At 38.1% G+C, this 16211-nt stretch overlaps 1 protein-coding gene across 3 annotated transcripts; it reads right to left on the bottom strand.

Moving 5' to 3' along the window:
• Window positions 1-551: 551 nt before the first annotated feature.
• On the bottom strand, window positions 552-2427 carry LOC306651842 (transcription elongation factor A protein-like 4). 3 transcript variants are annotated; one of them, XM_079124722.1, is made up of 3 exons: window positions 2332-2427; window positions 1706-1777; window positions 552-1368 (listed from the first exon to the last, which is right to left on the bottom strand). In XM_079124722.1, the coding sequence occupies exon 3, from the start codon at window positions 1339-1341 to the stop codon at window positions 739-741; it is 603 nt and encodes a 200-aa protein (XP_078980848.1). In that variant the 5' UTR covers window positions 1342-1368; window positions 1706-1777; window positions 2332-2427; the 3' UTR covers window positions 552-738. The 3 variants fall into 3 exon arrangements, with proteins under 3 accessions (XP_078980848.1, XP_078980850.1, XP_078980849.1); XM_079124724.1 differs by having other exon boundaries at window positions 2284-2390; XM_079124723.1 differs by lacking the exon at window positions 1706-1777 and having other exon boundaries at window positions 2332-2413.
• Between the last annotated feature and the right edge of the window lie 13784 nt (window positions 2428-16211).

Genomic DNA, 16211 nt, shown 5'->3' with positions numbered 1-16211 from the left:
AGATGTACTCCAGTCTTTCTCCAAGCATCTAAAGGAGTATTGGTTCTGCTGGTACTGGGGATAAAACAGGAAGGCAACCTAATGCATCTTACACACTTTGTACTTCATGTAATACACTCAGCACTTATGGAATGCAAGTATTATCCCCATTTGACAGATAACAGGACTGTCTCTTAAGAGTAATGGATCTGTAATAACCATAGTTAGATTCCTCCAAATATGAGTCCCAGAGGTAATTTTTTATCTACAATTTTAGTTCTGACAATAAGAATTTCAAGTGTTTCCACAGCCTTCATAAGCTTACTGAAGAGTTTTTTCCATTATTATTTATGTACTGTTTTCTATTTTTAAAATATTTTATGACATTTGTGAGTCAACAAATCTGTCTTCTTTAGGAAAAAAATAAACAGATGAGTTAAAAGGAAACAAAGATAGGAAATCACCCAGTCCACAACTAAGAAAAGCCATTGTTAACCTTTTAGTGATCAAAAGTTTCTCTTTCCTGTGCATACACACACTACAATTAAAAAAAAAAAAACATACTCTGTAGATGACATTGTAAACTCCTTTATTTCTCCAAAAATCACAACATCTTTGCAATACACATGGGGAAAATTCCCTACATAAACACGGAGTGAGTGCTGCTATAGTGTCAAAAGAACTTCTGGTAACAGAGGAGACGCTTAAAACAAAGTATTATCTTAAAACACAAGACCTGGAAATTGCTTGCCAGGAGCGCTACACATAGGGAATATCTTCAAGGTCCCTCCGTGGGGCCCTGCAGCCACCCCTGAATTCCCTTGGGCCCCTTGGGTAGAAGGGGTCCTCTAAATTTCTTTGCATCCACAAAAGCCTCCCTAATTTCTGTTTGCTTTTTCTCATGTCATCCTCTACCTTAGCCATACTGTCAAATTCTCTTATCATATCCTCATTGCTGAAATTCATATCATGTATGGACTCCTTATACTCTTTAAGGTAATGAGCCAGCCCCTTGTTGGTTTTTCTTTTGGCTTTCCTGGGCATGTCATCCTCAGCTGGGCGCTTTTCTGCAGCCTTTGTTTCATTCTCTGGCTTTCCTGAGCACTCTGGCTTTTCCTCACTTTCCACCTTTCCCTCTCTCTCTGGCTTTCCATCCTTTTTTGCTGTTCTCTCAATCTCTGGCTTTTCCTTATCTTTTAGAATTTCCTTATCTGCAGCCTTTCCGTCATTTTCTAACATTTCCTTCTCTTTAAGAGTACAGACTCCTTCTTCAGGCTTTTCCTCATCCTGTGGCTCTTCTTCATTTTCCCTCTTTCCTTGGTTGGAAGGTATTTCTTCGTTTTCACTGTAGAGTTCTTCCATATCGCAATTTCCCCTCCTTTTCCAGTCCTGGGGGTAGGGGGTAGAGAAGAGAAGACTAAAGAGACATGGGAGACTGAATGCCTGGGGGTGTGACCCAGGTTCACAGGGTATTGCATCTCGCCCTTCTGAGAGTTCCCCTAAGCTGGGCCGGGACTCCAAGTGTGCCTCTGCAGGCCCCTTAGCAGACATTCCTCCCCACAGCAACCATGCCCCCTTAGGCCCTGCCACATTCTCCATGTTGCTTCAGCATGGAAAGATGTGTGTATTCCATGTGGTGGGGGCGGGTGGTGGGGCCCCACAATCTGCCCTCCGTGCTTTCACCCATTCTGTGTCCCTGCCCATGCTGCCCCCGCGCCCTACTGACCTGCAGGGATCCTGGCAGGACGCTCCTCTTTTGCAGGCCTCCCAGAGCTTTGGGAACAACAGATGCGCAGACCTGCAGACAGGATGCAGGGCTGGGGAGGGGCGATCGGGACTGACAGGGGCTTAGGTCACTTTCCTGAATCCAGGTCCTCCTCACCCAACCTTCTCCTCTACTACCTGCTCCCGCACCCCAGTTGCCATTTCTTTACAGGTATTGGGCACCAAACCAAGATGCTTTCCTCACTATGTTTATGTCTGCGTGTCCCCCTCCCGGAAGGCAACCTGCCTCATCCCTGCCCCCTTTTCGCCCAGGTTATGCAGTTCGATTCTATAGGTGCACAGTATGAGAGAGGGGTTATTTCCAAAATGCGTCCATGTTTCAGTGTTGCATTGCGGGGTCGCCCCCACCACATGACTTGCTCTAAAATGGATGTTGGAATGGGGTTACGGGTAGAGAAGGCATCTGGACCTCTGTGAGGTTTTCCAATCCCTGCCGCTCTGGGTTCCTCTCCTCACCGATCTCGCCGATCCCTTCCCCCGCCCCCTTCCCCGCTGCTGAGGGATCCTGCTGTCACGCACCTCCACCCCTGCCCCGGGTCCGTTGGCAACCTCTGCCTTCGTACTGACCTTCGAGGACCCAGGAGAGGCCTGCGAGTTCTGCGGGGATGCAGGGATCCAACTGTAAGGCGTGCGATCAGGCAGGCGCAGAGGCTAATGCCCAGGTTGGCCCCCAGCCGGTCACGTGAACGCTGCGTCACTAGAGTTTACCAGCCCCCTATACTTCGCTGAAGCACCTCAACCCCTCACATACCCTAGGGACTTTGAAGCTGCGAAGAGGTGTGTGAGTGTGGGTGGCAACACGGAGAAAAGGAGGAGTTGAATTCCGGAACCCTGGTGCATTACCTGGCGCACCTAACAGCATCGTTTCACATCTTCCCTCTCAGATGCCCGTTTTCAGCAGGTTTCACAGCACATCAGAAAGAATACGCGATTTACCAAGAGAGCTCAGTTCCTGAAGCTCACAACCACTTCGAAAAATAGCTTTGCCTTATTTCCCCAAGATACATCAAAAGGTGGAAGGTTTTGCTAACACCTTGATTTAAGTCCAGTAAAACTGATTTGGGATTTTTGACTCCTACAACTGTAAGAGAACTAATGTTTGTTGTTTTAAGCAGCACTGGAAAAGTAATGAGGTCTACTAAACCTATTCTGAATTAGTTTGACCTAAGTTATCAGTAATAACAAGTCGTTTTAAAATTTAAAATGCTGGGAAATGTTAAACTAGAGGCGATGCTTCTAGGTGAGTAGGCAACAATTAGGATTAATTAACATTTAATTAAGCTTGTGAAAACTAAGATGGTATTTTTATCCTAGAGATAATTCACAGAAATTCACTAGCACAATGACTAGAACATGGCCTAGGGTCAATAGAGTTAGTTTTCTTAGTTCCCTGGAAAAGAAGACTGCCTTTAAAAACATTTTTAAAAGGATTAATGTAGATTTACATGCAATTGTAAGAAATAATAGGTATCTTTCTTACCCCATACCCATTTCCCCCTAATGGTAATGACTTGCCAAAGGCCCCATGATGTCCCTGACCCTGGTGCTTTATGTTGCAAAGTTCTTTCACAACGCTTCTTTTCTTCCTTGGTCAGTTACACATATTATTCTTGAGAAATTAATATAGAATATACAAAGTGGAGTGGGAAAGTATATAAAATAAAATGAAATAGGGTGACAGCTTTCTTTTTCAGACCCTATCCAACTAATTATTATTATTAGTTATTGTTTTATTTTCCTAAGTTCTTTAAGAAATTACTTCAGAACATAGATATGAGACTCAAGTTAATAAATAATGGAAATCTACACATTTCCTTTCTATTAAATATTTGCACATAATATCCTCACCCTTAGGGATAAGTGTTTTTGAACTGTGTATGAATTTCCCCTTGACAATCCTTGCATGTGTGATTGAGTACAAATAGTTTTCTTTTTCCAAGTGGAAATGTCAAGCAAATATAAGCATCTAGATCAAAGGGGAAAGCTCTGAAATATAGATTTTGACTGGAATGCCTGGCAGATAAATGCACACTTAATAAATATCAGCTGAAGTGATTAATTTATGTATCAGTAAAATGTATGAACTTTAATCCATTAAGAGCTCCTATAAGAAGATAGTAAAAAGGATAAAATTTGTTAACAGTACACAGGAAGAAATTAAATTTTTTTAAAATTTCATTTTATTGATTGATGTATCAGAAGAAAATATAGCTCATAAATAATTGAGATGTGGAAATAAACACATCACTTATTATCTAAATAAACACTTATCTATTATTTACAAAAATTAAATGCAGAAATGCTCCCAATAACATGGACAAAAATTCACAGAGACACATTTTTAAGTTAGAAATGCATGTAGATGAAGAGCAAGAGAGAATACTTGAATGAGAATCAAGGAAATGGAAACACACCTATTAGTGTGTTTTTAAAATATTTTTTAAATATTAAAAATACATTTAAATATCATGATGATGGCAGGAATGGAGATATTTATGGTAACATTGACCAAAATAGAAAAGAAGAAAGGAATAAAAAAAAATTCAAAATCTCATCAGTACGAAACAAATATATAAATAAAAATCAGCAATATTATTTCTGCTTCTCTAGGACATAATCTCTGGTTTATTTTCTTCTAGCACTATTTTTTTTTTTTTTTTTTTTTTTTTTAGTGCTAGGCATTCAACTCAGGGCCTTTCACATGCTAGGCAAGTGCCTTAACACTGAGCTACATCCCCAGCCCAGACATTTCTTATCACAAAAAATGACCGCTGATCAGTGAATACTTCTGTTTTTGAGTATGTCTATTACGATTAGGACACCTGCATGTGACACTCACAGGCTTTATAAAATATATCGATGTCTTTCAGCATGGTGATAGTAAGCAGGCTTCTTCCACACTCTTTGTGTTCCACTTACATAGTGGGACAGACCATGCAAAGAATAACCCCTGGACAGATCTCTAAGGACTTCTCCTGCTAAAAAGATAAGCATATCTGACAATATCTTCCATTTTATCTCATTACAAATTCAAATGAACCTAGTACCAGTTGGCACCAGTTCAGTCTTATGAGTTTGGCTGCCAATCTGAATCCAAATTCACTGATGTGGGTGATATAAACTAGAACGAAAATAGTATATTCATCCAATGAAATGCTATGCTACAGTTGAAATGAATGAGTTATATCTATATGTGTTAAAATATGTGAATCTCCAAAACATTTTCAAGTGAGAACAATTCAAGTAGAAACGAGATAAAATCAGTATGTTGCACTCCAAAGCTGAATCTTATGCATACAAAATGATGCCTTACATTCTTCATAATACAAGCATAAAAGATAAAAGTAGAAATAACTAACTAAAAAGTATACATGATGTTGTTATCTCTGGGGAGTTAGGAAAGAGAATGGAATGATGAGCTTTTCATTGTATCTACAATATATTTCTTTAAAAACAAAAAATGTCTGAATCAAACTTGGCAAAATGCTAATGTGTGTTAGATATGGATGTGAGCACACATGAAACTATCATATATTTTCTTTTCCTTTCCATGTTTAAAGTATTTTTAAGCAGAATAGATAATATTACATGTTAGTGACAATTTGGCAAAATGTCATTGTTAGAGCACAAACAGGCAAAACATATCTCTGACCCCCTAAAACTGTAGTATCCAGGGTTCAATTCCTGGATCTCAACACTTCCCCTTATTCCCTCACTTGCAAACACTTTCAGCTAGTTCCTTGGGTTGAAAAATCATATAAATATGACTCCACAATATATACCCTATATCCAGACCTCACTCCTAAAATCCAGGGTAACATTATTTGATTTGCTCTGCAGTTCACTCTTTTCTCTAATAATGTGTCTTAAAAATTTTGCATTACTTATCATGCTTCAGGATTTATTTAAATGTCTTAATTCTTTAGGAAAATTTAGATTGTTACTAATTTTCTCATCCTGTGAAACACACAGTTATACTACATTAGTCTCCATTGTAGTTAGAAAAGATGGCATACTCTTTTTAGAGAAATAAATGTATTTATTGTTTAACCTAATTCATGACCTACTGTTCATTGAAAGTGTGGCTTGTGTTCTTCCTTACCTTCCCTCACTCTCCAAAACAGAGACCAGAGCATCATGAAAATTTGGATGACTTTACTATAAAGTCTCCAAGAATAAACTAGATGAGAGAATGAAACTATTGGGGATTACCACCAAAGGACAGAAGTCAAACAAACTGCTGGGCCCTTAATCTGTTACTGCTTAAATGCATGGTATATGTTTTCTCCCCGCCCCCTTACACATGTGCTGTCTCAGTAGCTACAGCCCAACCTTATAACAATGCCAAAATATTTGTTCAGGGCAGTGGCACTGATAGAACAAATAGAAGAGTTTCTGGGATAAACTAATCACCTATTCATCAAGGCCAGAATGTTTGCATTTAAAAAATATTTTAAAACTGTGCCCTAGACAATGAAAACTTACCATATTTTAGCCCACTCCAGGAATCAATAAACGTTTACATATCCCTTTGCTTAGAGAATACTGGTCCCCGTCTATCAGTGCTGTCTCCATTCAGGTGAAACCCCACTTGAAGCCTTGTCTGTATATTCGAGCTCACTTGACTTGATTTCACTTTTAGTGGCATGTAGTCAGATCCTTTCATCTTCACTATCAGAACCACAATGTAACTAAAAGAACACACAAGGAAAGAATACTAACATACAAAAGTAGAAATGGTTGAAAAAAAAACTACAATAAAACATATACAAGCTTATTTTGGATTGTTCAAAAAAATTAACAAATCAATGGGTAAATCAATATAGCAAATAGGAAATAAAGAAGAACTTAAACTATCCCTGTTTGCTGATGACATGATTATATATTTAGAGGAACCTGGAAATTCCACCAGAAAACTTTTAGAACTCATAAGTGAATTCAGTAAAGTAGCAGGTTACAAGATCAATGCTCATAAATCCAATGCATTTTTATACATAAGTGATGAATCTTCAGAAAGAGAAATTACCCCATTCAGAAAGAGAAAACTACCCCACTCACAATAGCCTCGAAAAAAATAAAATACTTGGGAATCAATCTCACAAAAGAGGTGAAAAACCTCTACAATGAGAACTACAGAACACTAAAGAAAGAAATTAAAGAAAACCTTAGAAGATGGAAAGATCTCCCATGTTCTTGGATAGGCAGAATTAATATTGTCAAAATGGCCATACTACCAAAAGTGCTATACAGATTCAATGCAATTCCAATTAAAATCCCAATGATGTACCTTACAGAAATAGAGCAAGCAATTATGAAATTCATCTGGAAGAATAAGAAACCCAGAATAGCTAAAGCAATCCTCAGTAGAAAGAGTGAAGCAGGGGGTATTGCAATACCAGATCTTCAACTCTATTACAAAGCAATAGTAACAAAAAATGGCATGGTATTGGTACCAAAATAAAAAGGTAGATCAATGGTACAGAATAGAGGACATGGACACAAACCCAAATAAATACAATTTTCTCATACTAGACAAAGGGGCCAAAAATATGCAATGAAGAAAAGATACCCACTTCAACAAATGGTGCTGGGAAAACTGGAAAACTATATGCAACAGAATGAAATTAAACCCCTATCTCTCACCCTGCACAAAACTCAACTCAAAATGGATCAAGGACCTCGGAATCAGACCAGAGACCCTTCATCTTATAGAAAAAAAATTAGGTACAAACCTTCAACTTGTTGGCTTAGGATCAGACTTCCTTAACAGGACTCCCATAGCACAAGAAAGAAAAGCAAGAATCAACAACTGAGATAGATTCAAACTAAAAAGCTTTCTCTCAGCAAAGACAACTATCAGTAATGTGAAGAGAGAGCCAACAGAGTGGGAGAAAATCTTTGCCACTCATACTTCAGATAGAGCACTAATTTCTAGAATATATAAAGAACTCAAAAAACTCTACACCAAGAATACAAATAATCCAATCAACAAATGGGCTAAGGAAATGAACAGACACTTCACAGAAGAAGATATATAAGCAATCAACAGATATATGAAAAAATGTTCAACATCTCTAGTAATAAGAGAAATGCAAATGAAAACTACCCTAAGATTCCATCTCACCCCAATTAGAATGGCGATTATCAAGAACACAAGCAACAATAGGTGTTGGCGAGGTTGTGGGGGAAAAGGTACACTCATACATTGCTGGTGGGGCTGCAAATTAGTGCAGCCACTCTGGAAAGCAGTGTGGAGATTCCTCAGAAAGCTTGGAATGGAACCACCATTTGACCCAGCTATCCCACTCCTTGGCCTATACCCAAAGGACTTAAAATCAGCATACTACAGAGATACAGCCACATCCACGTTCATTGCTGCTTAATTCACCACAGCCAGATTGTGGAACCAACCTAGATGTCCTTCAGTTGATGAATGGATAAAGAAACTGTGGTATATATATATACGATTGAATATTACTTCGCCATAAAGAATGATAAAATATGGCATTTGCAGGCAAATGGATGAAATTGGAGAATATCATGCTAAGTGAGATAAGCCAATCTCAAAAAATTAAAGGATGAATGATCTCGCTGATAAGCAGATGAGGACATATAATGGAGGGTGGGAGGGGTTAGCGTTAGGGTTAGTGTTAGGTTTAGCGTTAGGGTTAAGGAGGGTGGTAAGAATGGAGGAAGGAAGGACTGTATAGAGGGAAAAGAGAGGTGGGAGAGGTTGGGGGAGGGAAAAAATAACAGAATGAATCAAACAACATTACCCTATGTAAGTTTATGATTACACAAATGGCATGCCTTGACTCCATGTACAAATAGAGAAACAACATGTATCCCATTTGTTTACAATAAATAAAAAATCTTTAAAAAAGTGGAAATCAGTATGAATGTTTCTCAACGGAGTAGGCATGGACCTACCATATGACCTAACTATCTCATACCACAGTATTTATCCTAAAGAATTAAAATCATGATACTACAGTGATACATGCATACCCATATTTGTAGTAGCATAATCCACAATAGACAAACTATGGAACCAGCCTAGGTATCCATCAATGGAAGAATGGATAAAGAAAATGTGATATATACACACAATGGAGTTTTATTCAGTCACAAAGAAAAAAATGAAATTATCGCAATTGCAGGAAAGTGGAAGGAAGTAGGGACCATCATGTCAAGTGAAATAAGTCAAACTCAGAAGGTCAGGGATCATATATTTTCTCTCATGTGTGGAAGCTAGAGAGGAAAAAGGAAAAGAACGATGGGGGGATAGCATGAAAATCAAAGATAGATCAGTAGAGAAAAGGGACAAATGGAGAAGGAAGAGAGAGAAAGGGGGACATGCTGTGGAGTGATATTGGAATAATTATATTGTTATATTCTGTGCATGTAACAACAAATTCCATCATTGGATATAACTATAATGTGCCAGTAAAACTGTTGAAAATTTTATCATATATTATCTTCTTTTAGTTTTTCTTTTTCCTATCTCCATAATTAAGTCCTACGTACAAGGTTGAATACAAAAATTGAAGTAGTAATGTTATCACAAATTCTGTAAATCTATAACAAGCTTAAGGAGAGCAAAGAATGATTATAATACAGTAAGTATGTCTGTCCAGCCTTAGTTGTCCCATCTTAAGGTATTGTAGTGGGCAGAAAACAAAATGTTAGTGGAAATTATCAACCTGAAACCATATCATACTATTAGTGTAACTGAATGTGTCCGGAACTGTTCCTATATAGATGCTCTGTGAAATTGGTTTTTAAAATATTACAAGAAACTCTATCCTTTTTTAGGGGAAGAAGGGGGAGGAAGCAAGGAAGAGGTCTGAAAATAAAGCTATGTTGATATTTATGTATGCATTAAAAACACATGCACACATGCAAACACATATTTTATGCCAAGAGTGGTTCTTAAGGAACAGAATTTTAGGAATGAATTTTTCTGAATTGGTTCCAGGTTTTCTTGAATCAACTTCCTAATCTTACAAGATATAAAGATGCTGATGACTCTATTCACAGTAGTAAAGAGAGTATTGATAGTACATGGCATGGTCTAGCAATAGAGATATGCAAAATATCTCCATTGGATACTCCAAATCAATGATTTGTAAGATGCAAGAAGCTTGCTGACTTTGCATATGATTCTTCTGAACACTGTTGGGAAACCAAGGAATATAATGATTTTGGTGATTTGCTCCTAATGTTTGTGTACAAAGTGATAAATGGAAAGAATTCCTTCATAAGTTCAAATTTCCAACTTAAGAACTGCATAAATAATCTAAAAGCTTCCATGTATGCCCTGAAGGGAAGGGCGTCTTATCATCTGTAGCTTCAGGAATATGATTGCGGAAAACCAAATGCAAAATCTTATCCTCCAATTGGCTGAATTACAACACAAGTTGAACACCCAGACTCACAAAGTCTCTACTGTTAAAGTGAATGTCTCAGTTGGGAAAAATGGGATGCTGTAAGTTTAAATTGGGATGTATGAGGGGCCTGAAGAAGCTGGGACATTAAGCCCCTAAATTCTGATGACTCTTTTTGCCAATGAGTCAATGGGGACGCCTCATCCCCAGAGAAAGCGAGTCTTTCCTTCCACCTAATCTGAGAGGATTGTAATCCCCTTACCATTTGAGGAAACTGTAATGGCCTCCTGTGGACTGGTTGCCATGTAAACTATGCTGAGTCTTTCAGGATCCATCCCTACTACTCTTCTTTCATGTAAACCTATAATTAGATTCGAGTCCCAGCAGCTGCTTAAAGGTGAGGCACAAATTTTGTTGCTATGTTGTGTACATGTATGAACATGTAACAACAAGTCCCATTAATATGTAAAACTATAGTGCACCAATAAAATTGTGGAAAAAGGAAAAAAATCACAAATTTTGACCCAGGTGAAATTGTGCTATATGCCAAAAGATCTATTGAGTTTTCTAATTTATATGAACAGAAATCTAGAGAACATGTGTGGAAATGGATATTGAAGTTGCAAGATAATGAAAAAGGATCATAATGTTGTATCAGACAGAATTTATAGATAGAGGCTAAGATATTCTGCATTTAATGTTGCAGGTTGAGTTGTAGAAGCCAGTTTGGACAGTTGGTTGGATGCTTTGTAGAAATGTGGACCAAAAGATGCCCCACAGTGACTAAATTAGAAATGTGAGACTTGCTTTGGATTAATATAGAGGAAGGGATACAAAGATTTAGGAAGATTAGAATGTTAGAATGGCTTTGTCATTTAAGACCTACTCATCCAAACTGGAAGAAGACCTATCCATTCTACTCATCCCAACTAGAATATATATCTTTCACTAAAACTGTGAGAAATACATTTGTATTTCTCCATCCAGCATTATTGAAGAGCTCTATGATTGTTTTTCTATGTGTATCAAATCTAAAAGTGCATTCTATAGTCACTCAATTGAGAAACCTAAATGAATGGAAGTAAGTAGATCCAGGGGAAGCAAGTGCCAAGTGGAATCACAAAAGGTAAGGTGGGCAAGGTTTTCATATTGGACAACAGAGTCAAAGCATCAATCAGATCATGTACAAATCTATGGTGTTTAATTGTTGATCACAGAGTTCCTAGAAGTGAAGTAGATATGTCTACAAAATTCTTACTTGATCTGTTTAAGCATAAACATTTTAGGCCAAGTGAACAAAAATCTAATATGAATCATGAAAATCTATAGTGATGGTCCTACAATAATTCCTGACTTGAACCAGTTTATAGACACACAACCCCTTCAATGAATGAGAGACTGGATCTCCCTGAGAAAAAGATCCTCATACATTGCCCAAAATTATAGTTTCAATCTTTCTTCTAAACTTACCCAAAAATAAGTAAGGTCTTTTATCAGGATAACAATGGTACATTGGGAAAAGGAAATAATCAGAACTTTGGGGGTCTACAAGACACTCTGTGAATGGACACTAATTTCAGGAGACCTAAAACACCACTACAGTCTACCAGTCAGAGTAGTGGCATATGAAAGTCAAATTATCAATGTAGTTTTAGTTCTGGTTCATCTGACTGTGGTCTTCTTGTGTCCCTGAATTCATCCTGTGGTTACTTCCCAGTTCTGAAGTGGAACAGCTGTTCTCTGAAGCTGGCAAAATCACAATACTGGTTCCTTAACCAGAAAATTAAAGCAGTACTGCATTCCTGGAGGGATTGCAGTAACAAATGTCACCATGAATGACTTGAAAGATACAGATGTAGCAATTCCAAGTCTCCCTTTCAACTCTCTTGTTTTGTATATGTAGAAAATATATGAATCTTGAAGAATGACAGTGGGTTATACAAGTTCAATTAAGGTGACAACTTATGATGCAGCTACTATATTAAATGTGGTTCCATTGTTTGAGCAAATTAGTACTGGGTATGTGACTATTCATTTGCAGAATGCATTTTCTCTATTCTTCTTAATAAAGATTTCCACAAGTCATTTTATTTCAGCAGGCAAGATCAGTAAAAAACGATTTCTGTAACACCTAAGAGGTTTATCAGCTCTTCCAACGTATGTCATAATTTAGTTCACAAGGATATTGATAACCTTTCACTTCCAAAAGATATCAAATTACTCCATTACATGGGTGACATTATACTGGAAGGAACTTATAAGCAAGAAGTAACAACAACTCTAAATGTATTGGTAAAACATTTTTGTACCAGTGGGTGGGAAATAAATCCAAGAAAATGGACCTTCTACTTCAGTGAAATTTCTAGAACTCCAAAGATTTGGGGACATGTAAAGATGTCCGTTCAAATGACAAGGATAAGATATTGCATATAGCCCCTCCAATAATAAAAAAAAATGAGGCACACTACCTGTTTTATTCTTTTTTTTTTTTTTTTTTTTTTTTTTTTTTTTTGCTGCTGTGACTTAACGACCTGATAAGTACAATTAGAAGCAGAAAAGTTTATTTGGGGTGGTCACAGTTTCAGAGGTCTCAGTCCATAGATGGCAGATCCTTTCCTTGGGGTTCAAGGTAAGGCAGAGCATCATGGTGGATGAGTGTGGCAGAGGGAAGCAGATCACATGATGTTCAAAACACTGAAAGAGCCTAGGCTCGGCCCACTAAATATGTACCCAAAAGGCACATCCCCAAAGACTCATCTTTTCCAGCTATACCATACCAGCCTGTAGTTACCACTCAGTCAATTGCTGTTAGGGAATTAATTCACTGATTGGGTTAAAACCTTCACAACCAAATCAGTTCACCTCTGAATTCTTATGCATTGTCTTACACATAAGCTTTTGGGGGATACCTAATATCTAAACAAAAGCATTTCTCCACTGGCCACCAAAAGCTCATACTCATCTCACAATGCAAAATATGTGTACTTCATTTGTAAAAGTTCTCAACGTCTTAACACTTCCAGGATTGCCCAAAAGTTCAAGTCCAGAGTGTCCTCTGATACTCAAGGCAAACTCTCAGCATGAGCCCCTGTAAAAATCAAAAGTAGTTACATATATCCCACATATAAAGGCACAGAGTAAACATTTACATGCAGAAAAATGGGGGCATAGAAAGAGGGATGGGATAAAATCCATTTAGGCAAAAAGTCTTACAGATTCACAAACAGCACCTGGGGCACATGGCATGGTGATGTTCTGTCCAAAAGACTTGTGTATCTCTGCCCCTATGACTCTGTGTTGTAGTACACATGGCCTCTTTTAGCTTGTCTCTGATTAATTCTTGCAGCTTTCCTGGGCAGACATTCCACTGTACTTGCATTTCTTAATCTTGGGGGGTCTCCACTGCATCCTTGGTTTCCTCCTCACATCTGCACACATCACCCTCTCAGGGGCTGCATGCAGGGACTCTGACCCTGCTGCACTTTGTCTGGTCTCCCAGACCTTCCTTTGAAATCTTGATGGAAACCTCCATGACTCCCTAAATCTAGCATACTGCAATCCTGCAGGACAAGCACTACATGGTTGCTACCAAGGTCTGCCACCATCTCAAGCAATGGCCAAGCCTCTAGGGACCCTGGCAGCAGCAGCATCTGAGTGCCTCAGTGGCTAAGCAGGGTGAAAACTTCCTAGGCCTCCTTGTGCAAGCAGGGTGCCACACAGGTCTCTTAATGAAAATTTTACTTTTATTCCCTTGAACTTGAGATGACTGTGGTCTTGCCAATTCCTGAGATGCCCTCAAGCCATCTTTCTTATTATCTCTGGGCAAAGTCTTTAGCATTTTTTTAAAGTATTTCTTTAGTGGTGATAATGTCTTTAACAGTTGCAACTTCCATAGCCTCAGTTTTACTCCCACCTTTCAATTTTTTTTCAAATCTTTTTGCTCCTGAATATCACAATAAACTTGGCTGAAAGCCTCCGAAAATGTTCATACCACTGCCTGAATACTATGCTGCCTAAAAATTTCTTTCACCAGATTAAAAAGTCCATCACTTTTAAAATTAGTCTCACAGAAAGTCCCAGGACATGAGCAAAATAGGGAAAACTTCTTGGCTAGAACATAACATGAATGGCCTCTAGTTCAATTCCCAAGATAGTTAGTCTTTCTTCGCCTCTGAAACCTTATGACCCTAGTCTTTACTGTGTGTAGTCCTATTGGCATTCTGATAGCCAGGTACATTCCTCAGGGATTGAGGTAAAATAGAACATCAAGGTAGAAGAGCGAGATGGAGAAAAGTGGCTCAGGACATGGCCAGGAAGCCTAGAGAGAACTCCTCTCAACAAGGACAAAATATATACCCCAAAGCAAGCCCCCAGGGACCCACCAACTCCAGCCACCTCCTACTTGCCTACAGTTATTCTCCAGTTAATCCCTATCAGGGTATTAATTAACTGATTGGGTTAAGGCTGTCACAACCCAATTATTTCACCTCTAAACCTTCTTGCACTGTCTCACACATGAGTTCTGGGGGGACATCTAACATCCAAACCATGACACTGCTTAATGAGTATCCTTGGAATTTGGAGGAGACATTTCTAATTTGAGTATGTTACTCCAGCCCCTTTTTGTTACCTATTGATGCATAACAAAATACCCTAAAATAAAAGCAGTTTACAGTAACAAACACATCTTATCTCATCATTTCTGAGTCCAGAAACTGAATATGACTTAGCTGTATGCCTTCAACTCAAGATTTCCCACAAAACTGCAGCTATTACATCTATTATAGAAATAATAGACAAATATTTATTGGCCATCCTCAAGGCCACACTGATTGTTGGTCAGAGACATCAGTTCCTTAACATGGGGGCAGCACACAGCACAGTGCTGCTTTCCTCAGATTAAGTAAGAGAGGACACCCAAAACAAAGCTATAACCACTTTGTAACTAATATCATAAGTGACATCCTAGAACTTCATAAGTCTCTTACAACTAATTAATAATCCCACACTTAAAGATAAGGGAATTCAAAAGAGTGTTAATAGTGTGGGGATGTGGATCATTGGGAGTCATCTTAGAGGCTTATAGCATCATCAGTTATATAGTATCTGCCTTATTTCATGGGACACAGTTCCATATGATTTGCAAATATCTACTCTGGCTTTATCACACAGGCTTCATTAATTTTTCTGACATACATTTTTAAATTTTTCCATAATATTACAATTTTAAAGTAATATAATTTAATATAAAAATAAATTACTATCCTAGATAGCATTATATTAGAACACTCAGTGTCCTGGTGACCTCAGGACACAATGGAAAAAATTTTAGTGTAATTTTATCTTTCACTATTGAGCAGCCATTTATGAAGAGGTTTTGCTGACTTGCTCCTAATTTACTTACTTTCTTTTTTCTTCCTTTCTTTTTCTGAGTGTAAAAGAGTAGTATTTATTCAAGTGAGAAGAAGAGACAGAACTCTCACAGGGTAAGAGGGGACTTAATAGGTGTTGCCACTTAAATGTACTAATATAGGGTCTTATATAGTTACCTAGTAGAGGAATTGTTCAAAACCTGTGGTAATCATATACTGGAAAAGTGTTTAGGCTACTGGCTCAGCCTGCAACATTCTGGTTGGTTAGCTCTTGAGTCTGTAACCTTCACTCCGGTCTGTCTTGCTTTCCTTTTCTAGCCATCCCAGATCAAAGGGGTTGACTGAAATGTTTGAAATGCTTCTGCAGATCAATCTCATGGAGTAGCCTTTACGTTTAGAAAAGTCTTTATGTAGCCCATTTATTTACTTGTCTTCCTGTTTTACTATTTATCCTATCTTTTTAATTCCCCCCCTGAAGAATTTCCCCTAACTGCTATTAGGGGAATGGGGTATTGACTACTTTGGCTACTTAAAGCTGAAAAGGGGCATCGAAAGGAAACAACAGTCAGGTTCTATCTCCTAACTTTATACATCCTGTACTGAATTATGAAATTAATTACAAATAACTTGGATAAATGTTAAGAATAAAATATGCAATTAATCCAAAATAGCCCCACCCCAAAATAAT

This window comes from Sciurus vulgaris (assembly GCF_902686455.1).
Source record: "Sciurus vulgaris genome assembly, chromosome: X".
NCBI classification, from domain to species: Eukaryota; Metazoa; Chordata; class Mammalia; order Rodentia; family Sciuridae; genus Sciurus; species Sciurus vulgaris.
This window is presented reverse-complemented; position numbering and strand designations above follow the sequence as displayed.